Source organism: Micropterus dolomieu, linkage group LG02 (assembly GCF_021292245.1).
Source record: "Micropterus dolomieu isolate WLL.071019.BEF.003 ecotype Adirondacks linkage group LG02, ASM2129224v1, whole genome shotgun sequence".
NCBI lineage: Eukaryota > Metazoa > Chordata > Actinopteri > Centrarchiformes > Centrarchidae > Micropterus > Micropterus dolomieu.
The window spans coordinates 186,392-204,145 of NC_060151.1; the positions used below are offsets into that span (position 1 = coordinate 186,392).

Below are 17,754 nucleotides of genomic sequence, written 5' to 3' on the forward strand. Positions count from 1 at the left end.
TTGGTCCACTGTGTTTTCTGAGGTCCAAAGTCAACGCAGCTGTCTACCAGGAAGTTTTAGAGCACTTCATGCTTCCTGCTGCTGACCAACTTTATGGAGATGCAGATTTCATTTTCCAACAGGACTTGGCACCTGCACACAGTGCCAAAGCTACCAGTACCTGGTTTAAGGACCATGGTATCCCTGTTCTTAATTGGCCAGCAAACTCGCCTGAACTTAACCCTATAGAAAATCTATGGGCTATTGTGAAGAGGAAGATGCGATACGCCAGACCCAACAATGCAGAAGAGCTGAAGGCCACTATCAGAGCAACCTGGGCTCTCATAACACCTGAGCAGTGCCACAGACGACTCCATGCCACGCCGCATTGCTGCAGTAATTTAGGCAAAAGGGGCCCCAACTAAGTATTGAGTGCTGTACATGCTCATACTTTTCAGTTGGCCAACATTTCTTATAATCCTTTTTTTGTATTGGTCTTAAGTAATATTCTAATTTTCAGAGATACTGAATTTGGGATTTTCATTAGTTTTTCAGTTTTAATCATCACAATTAAATGAAATAAAATTTTGAAATATATCAGTCTGTGTGTAATGAATGAATAAAATATCCAAGTTTCACTTTTTGAATGGAATTACTGAAATAAATCAACTTTTTGATATGATATTCTAATTATATGACCAGCACCTGTATCAAGCTCCTCTCCTGTGGAACCAGGTTCCAGTTTGGGTTCAGGAGGCAGACACCATCTCCACATTTAAGAGTAGGCTTAAGACTTTCCTCTTTGATAAAGCTTATAGTTAGGGCTGGCTCAGGTGAGTCCTGAACCATCCCTTAGTTATGCTGCTATAGGCCTAGACTGCCGGGGGATTTCCTATGATGCACTGAGCTCCTCTCTCCTCTACTTTCTCTCCCTCTGTATGCAACCTCATCCCATTATTGCATGTTACTAACTCAACTTCTCCCCTTTCCGGTAGTTCTGTGTTTTCTCGTCCCTTTCCTCTCTCCTCCTATCTCTTCCTGCAGGTGTTTCTGGCTCTGGAAGCTGTGGAGTCTGGATCTGTGGTTGCGAGTCACCTGCTGCCCCCGTGTTCCTGCTCGACACCCTCTGCTACAACAACTATTGTTACTAGTCCTATTGTTATTATAATCATTAACATTACGATTGTTATCATTAACACTACTATAAATATCTGTACCATTTCTCATTCAGTCTATAGCAACATCACCTTTACTGTCTGTACCTCTGTGTGTATATTGTAGGCTGACTCACAGCAGCATGGTAACAACGTGATTGGTACTGACCTAAGTATTTTAATGTTCTTGCCTTAGCTCATTTTTGTCACCAAACTAGCCAGTCTGTAAATCTCACCACAACCATGTATGGCAATGCTGCATGATTAATCTAATTGCAATCGAAACCACGATGTTGTCATGTGCGATTACATAACTGCAAAAAGGGTGCGATTTAGTAAAACATAGAAAGGATTGAAATGCCCTACGGACTTCTGTTAAGGCGCAGAGGCAAGCAGCTCCCAGATGGTCTATTTTCCCCCTCATATAAAATACTTGGTATCATGGTAGATAGGTTTATGGTAGCATGAAAGGGGGAAACAAAAAGAAAGCAAGGGGAAAATATGAAATGGAGTGGACATTTTTTTCCTTCTGAGGACTGAAATGCTTTATCACAAATACAAAGTAATCACCCTTAATGTCAATGGGTTGCATAACCCTATTAAAAGCCATAAAGCAATTGCTAAAATGAAAAGAGAAAAGCAGGACATTATTTTCTGGAAGGAAACACGTTTCAAACCCTGAACATGAGAAGCTGAGAATGGGGTTTAAAAACTATTATTCATCTTTTAAAAGGGGAAATGCGCATGGGGTAGCGATTCCAATTTCAAACAGTTTTCCTCACAAATAACTGATAAGGAAGGGTGCTATGTGACAGTTAAACGCAGACACGTGCAGAGTGGGTTGCGCTGGTTGCTTGAGCACCTGCCCTTTTGCCCTTTGATGCCCAAAGTGCCCTTTTATCAACACAAATTACCTAAATTTTTTTTTTATTTTATTTGTAAAGGCCATTTTGTGCAGGCCTGCCCAATCGAACTATTAGTAAAATGAATGAATAATAATTTCGCCTCATGGCCTCATCCGTAACGAGCCCTCCCGTTCAGACACCATTAGTGATTCAGCTGCACTGCCTGCAGGACACCTTCGATTCCGCTGGTAAGTGGGGTTTGCCACAATGTGCTTGTTGTGGGTTACTGGATGTATTTTAAAAGAAAGACGAAAAGAGAGCAGCAGAGTTGTTGTGTATATTTCTGTGTGTCGCCTGTAGTAACGTTAGCTGCCGGCTAACACTGTGCCGACAGCTAACGTTACTTCTACACACAGATAAACATAGGTGCTCTGCTCACTTCGTTTTTGCTGTTTGAGGGAGAAAAATTTCAAGGGCATTGAGAGGTCTGGTCCATTTTATGTAATTTGACAAAAAACCTTTCACTTGAACTAGAATTATTATAGTAACTTAATAAAAGCCTTGTGCCTTAAAGTAATTATAACTACATTGGTAAAACAGGCTTATAGCGATACTTACTCCTCCAACTTATAGCATACTTATCTGCCATTTTTTAAAATTATCATTAAATTCAGAACAGTATTTTAATTTAACAGCAACAGTAGTGTTTACAGGGCGGCACAGTGGTGCGGTGGAGTTTGCATGTTCTCCCCGTGTCTGCATGGGTTCTCTCCGTGTGCTCCAGCTTCCTCCCACCATCCAAAGACATGCAGGCTAGGTTGATTGGTTACCCTAAATTGTCCTGTGTGAGCGTGAGTGGTTGTTCGTCCAAGTGTGGCCCTGCCTGTCCAGGGTGTACCCCACCTTGCGCCCAATGTCAGCTGGGATTGGCTCCAGCCCCCCCCCCCCCCCCCCCCCCCCCCCCCCCCCCCTCCCACGACCCTGTACGCAAGATAAGCGGATGACGATGGATGGATGGATGGATGGATGGATGGAGTAGTGTTTACAAAACCACACCATGCATATAAAAATGTCAGTACCAATGTAAAATAAAAATAAACAATATTCCTGACATCAAAGTAAAGATGAAGTAGAAAGGGCCCTATTAGATTTCAGGAAATGGTATGAAATGTTAATGTGAAAGACATATAGTCAATCAAAATCCAAATATATCTCAGATTCACAATGCAATATAAAAAATCATTATCACTATATTGCATACTGTAGACACACAAGCAAACAACACACAGACACACACACCTCGAAAGATTTGTCTCACTCTTACCCCTGCCATCCTCATCCTTTCCCCCATTAATGTTTCCTTCTCAGATTATTTCCCACACTTTTTTTGAATCTGGTATCTTATTTCCTCTACCTGCAGCTCTCGGTGTGCAGCAGTCCCTGTGAGCGTCTCCCTTAGCAGTCAGCCTTGGCAGCAGCTGCAGCACTACAGCAGGTCAGTCACAGTGAACCAGTGTCAAACACTGTCAGCAATCTTTTCATGGTCCCATAATTGTTTAATTAGCTAATATATATCCTATGTTTATTTTGATATCTCTAGTTACAGATCACCTCCAGTAGTCTCAGCAGCAACGACAGCAGCAGCAGCATCCCTAGCAAACCCCTCAACAGCAACTGATCCCTGCAAGTTATATCAGCCCTCAGTGTTCTAAAGCTAGAGCTGGGTATTCCCTGTTTGTTTTTGCATCACAGCATTTGCTGATGTATCGATACAGAAGCATCTGTATACGGGCATCAGCAAGGAATACACAATGATATATTTATGTATCGATATTTTGAGAACAGGCCTATTTAAATCCTTGTTCCATGTGCCCCTTTTATACTTTGAGCACCTGCCCTTCCAGTGGTCTCTGCACGGCCCTGGTTAAAGGTTTCATTGACCATGAAGAAGTAACACTATTGAATGTCTATAGGCCACTGGGAAGTGACAAACTGTTGATTAAGAGGGTTTTTGATTTGATATCCACGGAAGCCTAAGGTGTGTTCATTTGTGGGGGAGACTGGAATGCTCAGCTGAACCCCTTGCTGGACTCCTCAAATAAAGTAAATTCTAACACGTTGTATATTAAAAAAGTGTTCAAGGAAATGGGTATGATGGACATATGGAGAGAATTACATCCAGTTGATAAATGTTTTACTTTTCTCTCCCACACCCATCGTGTGTATTCAAGAATACTACTTTTTTATGTGGATAGACAGAGGATTCTAAAATACACCAGGGATATGTGACATTTCTGACCACGCAGGAGTGTATTTAACACTACATCCGGACCACAAGCCCAAAGAAACTTTATGGAGACTTAACACCAGCCTTATAAATGACCCTCAATGTCAAGAATATATTAAGAAAGAATTTGCGGACTATATGACTTGATGACAATGATAATGGAGGAGTATCTCCCAGCACACTGTGGGATGCTGCCAAGGCGGTCATTAGAGGCAAACTTAAAAAAGGGTAAAAGAGAAAAAACTTAAAGATTTGATTGAAAAATTACAATTTTTGGAGAATAAACAAATGGCATTTGTAAATGTAACTGCTCCGTATAGCGCCTTTCTAGTCTTTTCAACCACTCCAAGCGCTTTTACACTACATCTGCATTCACCAGTCATACACATTCATACACTGAGCCTAAGTGCTCAAACAGAAACTAACATTCACACTCATTCATACACTGGCGGAACAGCCGCCAGGGGCAATTCGGGGTTCAGCATCTTGCCCAAGGACACTTCGACACGCAACCAGGGGGAGCCAGGGATTGAACCGCTGACCTTCCGATTAACAGCCAACCCGCTCTACCTGAGCCACAGCCGCACAACAATGAAATCTTAAAACTAGATTCTGGACACGAAACAAACTTTAAATTCTCTATATGAAAATAAAATCAAAAAGAGAGCTAAACTAATTGAAACCAGGGATCGTTTTAACTATGTTCTTGGGGGGGGTTACTCTTACAAACCCTAATTTAAGCCTGCTTAAAATACTGTCTTTGCTCAAAGTTTTTGGCTCATCCTCTGGCTACAAATTAAACCTAGAGAAAACTCAGACTCTCACATTTAACTATGACCCACAGGAAAACGTTCGCAGAATCTCTAAATTTGAATGGAAAAGCAACAGGATTAAATACCTTGGAGTACAAATACCCAAAGCCTTATCTACCATCTATGAACACAATTACATACCCATAACAGACCATATTAAAAATGACCTTAACCGCTGGTCATTTCTACCAATGAACATGTATAATTGAATAGATTCCATAAAGATGAACGTACTACCCAGGCTGCTTTTTCTGTTCCAGTCACTACCTGTCGAAATACACTCCAAGCAATTTAATAAATGTGTGACGAAGTGGGTTTGCTCACCACTTGTCCCATACAGGCCATTACCTTCTAGTTTATACATTTAAGTGTTTATTTTGTTTGTAATTTACCATCGTTGTATAAAAGTGCACCACTTACTATCCCGGGTTGTTTGTGTTTGCATTATGTTACAGTCGACAGTAAAGCATATGATAAGTTAGAGTAAACACAGTAATAAGTTAGTTTCAGCTCCATTTTATTAGGTTGCAAGGTTGCAACATGGTTTAATTGTTTTCCTGTGTTAATACTAGGGATGCGACGCTCGATACTGACGTGTCGACGCTGTGTTGAGATCCCAAAGCACAGACATTTAGAAACACTGCTCCAAAGCGCGGTTCAAAACTTCAATGTCACATGACCATAGTGAAGCGAGGCTTCGGTGCGTTTCACCCCTGTTTTGACAGGTGGCACACCTGCCGCTTCTACGCTTGATTCACAGTGTTTGGAACAAACAGCACATCAGCCTCTAACTCATTTGGCAGATCCAAGGACACACAATCATTTGATTTATTGGAGCACCCTGCTGTAATATATCCGCACCTGTAGGCCTATTATGGCAAAAAAAATATTTATCTTTGACAGTAACAAATATCCATGTGACCAAACTTTTCCAAGGCTTGTGATGTCAATTATGAAAAAAAAACAGACTCAGCCCCAAAACAGATGAATATTTCTGAATACAATTCTTGACATATAACAAATGTGAGACATTGTTCCACTTTTCATTAATCATTTTTGAAATAACTTCAACTTTACTCAGTTACGGATTTTTAATCCATTACACCTCATCACTGCCAGCACTCATTATTATAAATTATTATTACACTAGGGCCTATATCTACTCCTTTGTTAATAAGCTACTGTATAATATTGTAGATATCCACATTTATTATCATTTATTATTAGGCTATATTCTTAGATTTGTATACTTTATTATATTCACTACTCACTAATTTCAACTACCTATTATTTCTATTCCTTTTATGTCTTGCAAGTATCTGCAACAAAGACTTCACCGTCGGAGATCAAGAAAGTATTCCGATTCAGAATATGACCAAGTTGTCTCTATGAGGTAGTGGTTAAGACATATGCCTTTGGTGTGAGAGACCTGGGTTTGATTCCCACTGATACATGTGTCCCTAAGCAATACACTTTACCCCTAGTTCCTCCCAAAGTGCGTCCTCTGACATAGCAATTGGGATTTTCTTTTGAGAAAAGCGTCGGCTAAATGAGTGACTACTTATGAAACAACACACAGATGTGTTTTATTTAAACACACTTTTATTGCAATCCCCATCTGCTGTCTCTGACAATCTGAAAGCGTTTGTGTGTTTGGTGTATGGTGATTTCTCCGAAATCCTGTTGGTCATGTATTGATAAGGCGTTTAGAATTGTAAACACTGGTCAGTCATTGTTTCAATGAAACCCCTACCAAGATGTGTCGATATCAAAAATGACCAGTAGGTGTCACCGTGGAGACGGGTGTCGAAGTGTGTGGAAGCCTAGACACAATTCCGGCACAATTGCTTCAGACGTTTCAATGTTTCACAAAGCCTCGCTATGCCCATCACTAGTTAATACTTACAATTGTTTGTTCCTTTGTTCAGTTCCACCATGCAGGACAATTGTTTGGGGAGGGGCCAGCCTAAGCTGTGCTGCTGCGAACATGTGCCTTTTGTTAGCGTTGCTACAAGTTTAATGTGTTATTTTTCTTCCATTCTTTTTGTTTGTTTGATTGGTGAATTATCCGCGTACTGCAGACCACTGTAAATAAAATAATCACCTCTGCAAACATACGATGTTTGAGTCTGCCTACCTACCACCTTCCTAGCCACTCTGGCCAGACTACACCACAGAATGGAATAGAAATACTTCAGTCTTTATTTGGGGAAAACAAAGGCCACGGATTAGATTTCAGACATTACAGCTGCCCAAAGACAAAGGCGGAAGGGCCCTACCCTGTTTGGAAGACTACTACAAAACAACAGCTACGCCTTTTGGCTTGTTGGTATGATCCTACATATGAGGCAAACTGGAAGTGCTTAGAACAAAGTCAAATAAACATACCTCTCCAATCTATTATAAGAGGACATGTCCTTCAAAATAAATACCTAGACAAAGTGACCAACTGGATTGCAGTTCCCTAAACATCTGGCATAACGAATTTAAAGACCCAGGACTTGAAAGAAACGCACAAATATTATGCTGGGTGGCACACGACACAGACTTCAGAACAGCCAATTTGGACAGTAGGTTTAAACAATGGACAAATATGGGTATCACATCTTAGTGTAAAATATCCACGGATAAAGGTTTAAATACATTTCAACAACTCACTGAGACCTATAACTTAGAGAAACAGGATTTTTTCAGACATCTTCAAGTGAGACACTACTTTGACAAAAAATATTAAAAGTACTGGAGACATAGGAATGAGTCTGATCAAGATATTCATTGAGGCATACAGTATAATGGTAATATTAACAGAAAATTGATTTTCAGGATTTATTCATATTTACAATTGGAAAGAGGTCTTTCAACAATGTATGTTAAATCAAAATGGGAAAAAGAAGTTAACATAAAATTAAATGAAGATGACTGGTTAAACATATGTAAGACGCTGACTACCTCCCTGTGGAGGGAGTTCACCTGGAAAAACATTTTAAGGTTTTTCATTACTCCTAAAATAAAGAGTTCACAAAGCAACAACCCTGAACATGGCCAATGCTAGAAAATGTGTGGTAATATACTGCTGATCATTTTCTTTTTTTTTTTAAACATGTCCTGCCCAGCAGTCTGGTATACAGTATGAGGAGCTGGATACCAAATTGTGCCAGACAGATTTTACTTTAACAAGAGATTATTAATATACTCCTTTGTCTGTTTTATTATTTATTTAAATTTACTTGTCACCGGGCCGGACAGGGGACAGACATGGGGGGATACAAACACCACACAAACAGACAGCACAAAGAAAGGACAACACCTGCAAGAGAACGGGGATGGGGACAACAGGAAATTGCAGAGGGAAAAACGAATTGCAGAAAGCAACGAAACCTGCAAGAGAACGGGGAGGGGGGCTTGGGGCGGAGAAAAAGCAACAACAAACAAACAAAAACAAAGACACAACCAGCTGAACAGCTGACATAGGAAGATAACAGAGAGAAATGAAAACGAGAAACACAGCTCAGCCATAAGAGCTGGAATAACAATTAATTTAAATAAGTAACTGAAAAAAAAGCATCAAGCCCAGACTGACCACAGCGCGCACACAACAGAGACCAGCAGAGGTGGGACCAAGTCATCGTTTTACAAGTCCGAGTCAAGTCTCAAGTCTTAGCACTCAAGTCCCAAGTCAAGGACCAACAAGTCCAAGTCAAGTCCAAGTCTTAAACTTTGAGTTTCGAGTCCTAAACAAGTCATAATGCGCTCATCAACAAATTTAAAGAAGGCAGTGCCGTAGTTTCACACCACAAATTTCATGAATTAAATTAAATGTTCATGTAGGGCTGCTAATTATTTTGGTCAATATTGAGATCACAGTTATTTAACAGGTTTACTCATTGCCTTAGGAAACATCAACTATTGAAATGTAATACCTAAAAAAAAAAAAAAAACTAGGCTCCTATATATGCATTACTCCAAAATCCCAAATAGCCCATGAAATAAGAAACAATAATAATAATCCAACATTATTAACTTTAATCAGCATCTAGTGTGCAAAAGGACGACAGCAGCGCAGTTTCCCCCAAGTTGACAGCTTTGGGTGACGGATGGGTCACTGAGGGGGCTGTGTGTGTGTGTATGTGTGTGTGGGTGTTGGTGGGTGTGGGTGTGTGTGTACATGGAGGGGAGCAGCAACACTGAAATAAAACCGTGGTGTTTTGTCAGGAGATGCAGTGACAGAAACCAGCGGTAAGAAAACTATAAATCGCTATGACGTTAGAAGACGCAGACACAGTGGATATTTTACAAGAACCGATCAGGTAAAGCAACACTGAACACACCTTTTATGGAGGGACGAGAGCCTCAGCTGTAAAGGAAAGGGGTGTGCTGGTTTTATAAAACAAAACGAGTGTAGTTTCAAAACAACACTCATTTTGTTTTAACTTGTTTTATAATTGGTGGAAGCAGCTTCACGCAACAGCTGCAGCAGTCTCTCTACACTGTTTCGACCTGACCTTTCTTTTTTCCGTGAGATGGAGGAATTTAGAAAATTGCGTAGTGCTGCGTCAGGCCCCAGCTGTTGTGCATGGAGTAGTCCATGCGTAAAATTCCTCCAGCCAGAGGGAACGATCACGAACCGTTCATAGCGCGCTGGTAGTAGGCCTACTACACAACTCAATGTAGGTACCGGAGAGGGAGTGGGTCGCTGGGGCATACAGGGCCAGGGATGCAAACTGGTCCCTCCAAACCAAGAAAAGCAGAGAGCCATGACATGGAGCTCCCCGCTGCCAGGGAGTGATAACGCGGCAGAACCAGGGCCGACAGTCCCCAGCCCAGAGTGCAGGCAGAGCCAGCGGCCCCCGAGCCCCGTGAACCCGAGGCCAGTCCCGTCCCTGGACGGGAGCCCAGCCCCCCCCGGCAGCCACACCCAAGAGAGGGCCAAAACCCACCCCAACAACACCGGCCATGTGCCCCCGGGACTACCGAATGCCCCCAATGTGAGAGAGCCGGCAGGGGTAAGCAACGGGAGCACCACCCCTGCCAAAGAGGGCCCCTGCAAGGAGAGGAGACAATGGGCGCCCAGGGACACGCCACCTGCCCCAGACATGAGCAAAAGTCACGAGCCGGCGCCAACCACCAACCCACTCCCCCACCCACCGCAGTCGGGGAGACCACAGAACCCCACCTATGGACACACCATGACCCACACCGCACGTCCACCACCAGACAGAAACACGCAAACAACCCTCCCGCCAACCTCCACTGCAATGCCCTGGCGCCGGCCCCCTCCCACACACCCGGCCCCAGACACAGGAACTACAGGAAGCCAGTCGAGTGCCACCCCACCCCAGCACGCGAGCCAAAATCACCACCCCTACACCAACGACTGCGACACCCAAGCAGAGTGGCCACCCACTCCCCAGTGGTGGTGCGCTGTACACAGGGCAAACACTGGTTCCCCCGTCACGCACACGCCCCAGACAGCCCATGCGCCGCAACTCCTGCAAACACTTTGCCATCAATCAACATTCAAACAATCGATCCCCTGACACCCATCAATCAATCATGATCATTTTTCTATTTTCTGGGCGTGCTCTTTTTTATATTTTATATTTCTTCATACTCGTCATATGTGGTAATGGTGATTAGATCAGTCACCAGCCACAGGCTTGATTTTAACTTTGGTGTTTTGTATTTGGGAAACTTACCAAGTGAGCTGAAAAAGCAGGATAGGTATTTACTACAAATACTCCCTGAGACATGCTTTAAGAAGATTTGAAAAATACTGGAAAAACTGGCAACCTTATCTAAAAGTAAACTGATTTCATTGTTGTGTATCGGTTTGGAGAGTTTGGTTCTATTGCTTTCTGTACGAAGACGGATAGACCAGACTCTTGGGAAGATAAACAAAAAAAATTGTTTGGCTTTGGTGGCATGTACAGCCGATTTATTAGTGAGAATTACTACCTCGTGAAGGAGCGTTTCTATTTTATTTTCTAGCATTTACAGTACTGGTTTAGCGGACCAGGAAACTCACAGACCAATTGCATGTGTTCCAATTGTCTCATGTGATGATGCTCAGCCAATCAAATCTGTGCATTCTGATAAGCATTGCCAGAGCCATTAATGGCCATGAACATTGCAAGTCGAGTCCGCGAGTGAGATACACAGAGGAAGAGAGGAGATGAAAGAGAAAAGATACTTGACATGTCTTTTAACCAAGAATGTACACATTCTCACATGTAAATTCTTCCCACGGGCAGTTCAAAATCTGAATATCTCACATAGCTCCAATCCTAGCCACAGCTCACGTTTCTCACTGAACAAGAGGAAGTAGGGAAGTTGTAGCTATATAAGAGGGAATGAAAGAGAAGAGGAGGCATTACAGCTGTTCATTTGTTAAGATGTGTTGAGGGTTAATTATAAAATTGCTTGAGACTGAACTTCAATCGCTCAAAGCTACTTTAATTTTATTTTTTCTGAAATTGAACAACAAATAAAATTTATTTATTTTAAGATGCACATCTACAAAAACTTTTTTAATTGCAGCCTTTAGTTTCCTTAAATTTAGAATTTATTGTAAAAGTAGTTATTATTTATTATCCCTTCAGTTTTATTGTTGAAATAGTATCTGAGTTGACCTTTATATACAGTATATGGATTTGACAGTCAGTTGTTGACTAAAAACACATGTTGATACAACTAGGCTATACGTTATGGTAGGCTACTGAATGATAATGCAAGTTTATGGCCCTTATGCTTCGTGAAATTTTCTCTCACTGGACCTTTGAATTTTAATTTAACACCCCTGCTATAGAATCTTTGACCCCGAGGGTCAACCAAGGGCACGAGGGACCGACAGACTCCCATACTTCAATCTATCTCAGTCTTGCGTTCCCCCCTTATTAGGGCCCGAGCACAAAAGTGCCAGGGCACCAACGGTGTTCTTGGCACCAAGTGCAACGAACCTATTGTTTTTGCTCAGATTATTATTAGGGGTCCAAGCCCGAGAAGGGCAAGGGAACCTGTGAATGCAAGGCATCGCGGTTCCCAGGCCCAGCAGGGATGAGAACCCTATTGGAATCGTTTTTGTTTTTATTATTATTATTCTTATTCTTCCGTGCATAAATGTCTTACTGCGGCCTAGACGGTAAGGGCTACAGACACAAAACTGACAGGGTAGGTCCAAACCACTACACTTCTACACCTTTAAGGGGCGCTATAATCAAGGTAATTGCGTTTGGGCTTGGAACTCCCGCTAATGAAGGCACATATCAAAAACCTTATATCCACACGTTCAGGGGATCAAGCTGAATCCCCTGGTATAGGCCACGCCCATTTCCATCTATAATTTTTTTTTGCAAAATTGCGAAAACTGCAAAACCTATTTTAATTAACTCCTCCGAAACCGCAAGTTTGATCAAAACCAAACTTGGCACGGACCATCTCTGGATGAAACTGATAGAGGCGTGTGCTCCCTAGATCAAACGCATAAAACGGTTCTAATTATAAGCTAACAAATGTTAAAAAACAGGAAGTGATGTCATATCTTAGCTTTGGAAGATACTTTGGTGCAACTAGCTACGGTGGCCCATAGGTTTCAGGCCTAATACAAACGTCACAACACGAACACAAAAGCCACAACACGAATACAAAAACCACAACGGAAATACAAACACCACAACACAAATACAAAAAGCCACAACGCAAATACAAAAGGCCACAATGGAAGTTGACAACGAAAGAGACGCTTAGTAACAGTGGATTACTCTCCACAGAACACAGCTACACAGTAGTACAGCGGCAGTGTAGCTGTCCCACATTCAAGAGGTCGGGGTTCGAATTGTAGAAAGAACATTCTTCTTCAGGTGACTTTTTCCCGCATAATAGTGTCTGCCAAATTAGTAAATGTAGGCCTACGTGGAAGAAGAACTTCTTACCCGTTTGATAAATAAGTAATACTTTGTTCTGATCAAATAATATACAGCGGGATATTTGTGTGAATTAAACAGCTAGGCTTTTTAACAACAGAAAAAGGGCAGCGGGTGCTGTAACATGGATCGGAAGTGCTCAACATTTGCAGTTTGTGTTCATATCTTTCGTTTTCTTAAGTTGAGAGGTGATCCAAATAAATGTAACTGCTTTTGCGACGTCTCTAAGGGGTAGTCGCGGCGTAAGCCGTTGTGTTGGTCTGTTGTTTTTGCTCTCCAGGTAGCCTACCGCGAATGTCACGTGACTGAAAACTATGAATTGACAGGGAGGAACACTTCTAACTATTGTTACAATATGACAACATAAAATACACCAGGTTAGTGCTGAATGCAAAAGATGCTCTTTATGTTATACAGCCTAATAATTTGACGTCAGCAGCTGTTTGCACTGTTTTGTCACGCGCTTGGACCCCGCTTACAACTGCTTGCAGTTCTAGTTATTATTATTATTATTATTATTATTATTATCTTGGGTTGATTAAACTTGTCTAAATTGCAGGCATGATCACTCAATCATGACTAGACCACGTGACACACAGCTGGAAAACAATAAAATAGGTTTAAGGTGTAATATTTACAAAATATAGATATACTGTATAGGATATAAGAAGAAGAAATAAACGGAAAGCCTAAAACCAAGCGTCATTGATATGAGCATTTTAATTTCACTCAAACATTTAGCCTAATAAATCCCAAGACACCATGATCATATTCTGGGTTATTGAATAACGAATTCACAATCAGAATCAATAACTCTAAATGCAGAGAATATCAGCATTGTGCCAGTAGAAATGATCTTTCATCTCTGAGCAGCACATCCAGTAACCTATAAATATTAATGTGCGGATGTTTGTTAAACAGGTACCAGCTACAGCTACACAGCAAAATGTTAAATTAACACTGACAGTGTTAAATAGAAAACTACAATAGTGTCTTTTTTTGAACACTCTCTTGAAACACTTTTTTTAAAACACTCAGAGTTATTTCAATACTGTAGGGAGTTAAAAACTAACACTGAGTAGTGTTGATAGTACTCTACACTGGTGTCAGTGTCACACTTGAGTCCAATACACTAACACAATCAACTCTTGAGAATGTAGAATGTTGTGGACACCCTATGCCCGCTCCACCCACTGTACCCATCCCACATACAGTCCCCTCCAAAAGTATTGGAACGGTGAGGCAAATTCCTTTGTTTTTGTTGTTCACTGAAGAAATTTGGGTTTAAGATCAAAAGATGAGTATGAGACAAGAGTTCAGAACTTCAGCTTTTATTTCCTGGTATTTACATCTAGATGTGTTAAACAACTCAGGACATTTCACCGTTTGTATTAGACCACAGCATTCTTAGGTGAGCAATCTTAAAGTAAATAACATTTAATATTTGGTGGCATAACCCTTGCTTGCAATAACTGCCTCAAGCCTGCGACCCATCGACATCACCAAACTGTTGCATTCTTCATTTGTGATGCTATTCCAGGCTTTTACTGCAGCTTCTTTCCGTTTTGTTTGTTTCAGGGTGTTTCTGCCTTCAGTCTTCTCTTAAGGAGGTGAAATGCTGCTCTATTGGGTTAAGATCAGGTGATTGACTTGGCCAGTATAAAACCTTCCACAGTCCTTTGTTTTGTTGGCAGTGTGCTTTGGGTCATTGTCCTGCTGCATGATAAACTTCCTCCCCATTAGTTTCAATGCATTTCTCCGTAAATTGGCAGACAAAATGTTTCTGTCCACTTCTGAATTCTGCTGCTACCATCATCAGTTCCATCATCAATAAATATTAATGAGCCTGTTCCAGAAGCAGCCATGCTTCACAGATGAGCTTGTATGCTTCGGATCATAAGCAGTTCCCTTCTTTCGCCACACTTTGGCCTTTCCATCACTTTGCTAAAGATTAATCTTGGTCTCATCAGTCCATAAGATTGTGTTCCAGAACTTTTGTGGCTCATCTCTGTACTTCTTTGCAAATTTCAGTCTGGCCTTCCGATTCTTCCTGCTGATGAGTGGTTTGCATCTTCTGGTGTGGCCTCTATATTTCTGCTCTCTGAGTCTTCTTCCAACAGTGGATTATGATACCTTCACCCTGCACTGTGGAGGTCGTTGGTGTCACTTCCTGATGTTTTGGGGGTTTTCTTCACAGCTCTCACAATATGTCATCAACTACTTGGCCGACCTGTTGGACGTCTGTTGCTCAGTACACCAGTAGTTTCTTTCTTTTTCAGGACATTCAAAATTGTTGTGCTTGCTATGCCCAATGTTTGTCCAACGATTTTCCTTCTTTTCTCAGCTTGGGCTTGCTTTTCTCCCATAGACAGCTCTCTGGTCTTCATGTTGGTTTATCCTCTTTAACAGGAAATGCAGTCTTTATAGGTTTGACTACAGTGTAGTTGTCTGAAGTATGGAACAGCTGGAGGGAATTGAGCAGACAGGTTCTTTAGACACCAAATTTTGAGGCCAAAGCTGGATTTTGCTGAATGGCACTACTGTGTTATGAATGAAGGTCTTTCAAACGCAGAGTTAAACATGGATGATCTTCACTAAAAACTGACTGCAACTTTGTTTTATCACTTAAACAAAATCGACAACAATAATTTACACTGAAAGATTCAACAAAACCAAAAAGGCCATGTAAAGCTAAGTTGTCACCAGTGACCTGAAATACTGAACATCATCGACAGGAACTTGCCTGTATGTGTACGTATATCAAAACGAACACCAAGATTCTACTATTTTCCATTTTTCCTCAAAATGCCTCATCCTTTTAGATTCTGTGTTAAGACATGAGCATGGATTTGGAAGCTGATCAAAACAATCCTCAACATTGCCTAAGGTTTCTCTTGATGTATCACATGACAAACATTCAACAACAACTTGTTTTGCATGGGCATGGATGTCATTAGCCAGTTCCTCCATTGAACCAACTAAACTTTGCACAGTACTTTCAGGAACTCCTGGGGCTTGCACTTGTCCAGTAATGGATGTGTGTAGTAACAGTCACAGAAGGAGCTAGAGTCACTGGTTGTTAAACAGAAGTTCCAGCATTAGCTACAGACTGAAACTCAAAATTGTTGACAACATCTGAATCAGCACAGTGCTCGAGATAACTGCTGCTTGTAACCAGAGTATGTACAAAAAACAAATGAACATCCAGGCTAACCCATCCACAGTTCAAACGCGAAGTTCTTCCTGGGTACATACCATGCTGAAACCTCAAATGTCTGAATACCACTGAACAACTTGTGTGGTGTACCTTACAAATGTAACATGTGAACATATTTCCAGTCATAGATGTGTTCCCCTTCAAACTGCGCGGTGAAGAATTTTTTCTCTGATTTCCTTGACCCGAGGACTCTCCTTCACACTGCCAACATCAACACCATACAAGGTGGTCTGGATGAACGTGTAGAAGTTGCACAACACCTCATCATAGGACATAGCAAAAGCAAAATGTGCCTTGAAGCACTCGTCAAAGCAGCAACTACGGTCTGGGTCGTACAGGGGATCACCTTCTGGTCCAAGACATTGTAGAAATTCTGGATACTGTTCTTTCTTTCCCCGACACACAGGAGAAAAGGCTGAGCAGGGCCATTTTCCTTGAGGAAGGTCTCAAAGCTTCTCCCCACCTTTGATAGAAAAAAAAGATCAAATAAATCACATCAAACAAAAATTTAATTTGTTCATGAATGCCAGCACCGCTGCCAACAATTAAGAGCAATTATTCCATTGTTTGACTTCAACTTAATTTTTTTCCAACCGCCAAATACAAAGCCTGCACATTTTAAAACAAATCATGTCAGGCTCCCTTGACATCAAGAAATTGATGATAGTTCTAGATAACACCATAACATTTCACGTCATCTGAAAATAACATTAATCAATTGAAAATGCAAACAATATACAATTAAAAAACATACCCTCATGAACTTCATCAAGCAATCTGTGGCATCTGATGCGCTAATCTTTGAAGACTTCCTGCCCTTGGATGTTGGAGGGTTACAGGTGAAGAAGCAGAAGAACGGCAGCTAGAGGCTTACCAGAGAATGATAATCAACAACCAAGCAATTACTTTCACTTCAAGGAGTAATTAACATTTTCCCAAGTTTTAGCCCATACAAGTCAGATACTGCCAGTCATTTTCCAAATCACACTGTGATCAACTTCCAGAGGCTTTAAACTTACGATAGTCTTGTGATTTTCAAAGCACACTGATATACAATGAAACCAATAGCTGAAACTTGATCGAAGAAAATGACCTTATACTGAACGCAAGGTGAGTTATCTTTTAGCTTTGGTTTGTTTCTCTGACTTGCTAACAGCTTGTAAACAAAACATGTTGTTCTGCAACTCTGTTGGTTGTGTGTCTGCAGACTATTCGTCCACTGCACATGATAACATGTTGCGCAGTTTAGTCAACCAACCAGCATATCTTGTTCACTTTAAATCCAGCAGCTATCAAATTAGTTGTGAAAGTGCCAGAATAGGAGAAACGCTGCAGACTCCTCTGTATTTCTGTCAGTTGTTGGGCTCAGTTACTATCACTGTCTTATTTGTTTTCATCTAATTGTACATGGCGTAATTGTATTACCTATATAATATAAAATATAAAATCTTTAATGCATACTTGAGAGGGTTTTCAAATATTTACAAAATTATATTGGCTGTTATATTATTGTTTAAGCAAGCAAAATATCAATTTTATGC

General features: G+C 41.2%; 1 protein-coding gene across 1 annotated transcript in view; it reads right to left on the reverse strand.

Moving 5' to 3' along the window:
* The window catches only part of fbxl16 (F-box and leucine-rich repeat protein 16), a 36,128-nt gene extending 19,065 nt beyond the window's left edge, over positions 1–17,063 (reverse strand). The window contains exons 1-2 of the mRNA XM_046039747.1: positions 16,968–17,063; positions 16,560–16,676 (exon numbers count right to left, since the gene is read on the reverse strand). Coding sequence (XP_045895703.1) covers positions 16,560–16,642 — 83 coding nt within the window. The 5' untranslated portion in view covers positions 16,643–16,676; positions 16,968–17,063. The remainder of the gene's footprint in view (positions 1–16,559; positions 16,677–16,967) is intronic.
* Positions 17,064–17,754: the final 691 nt, after the last annotated feature.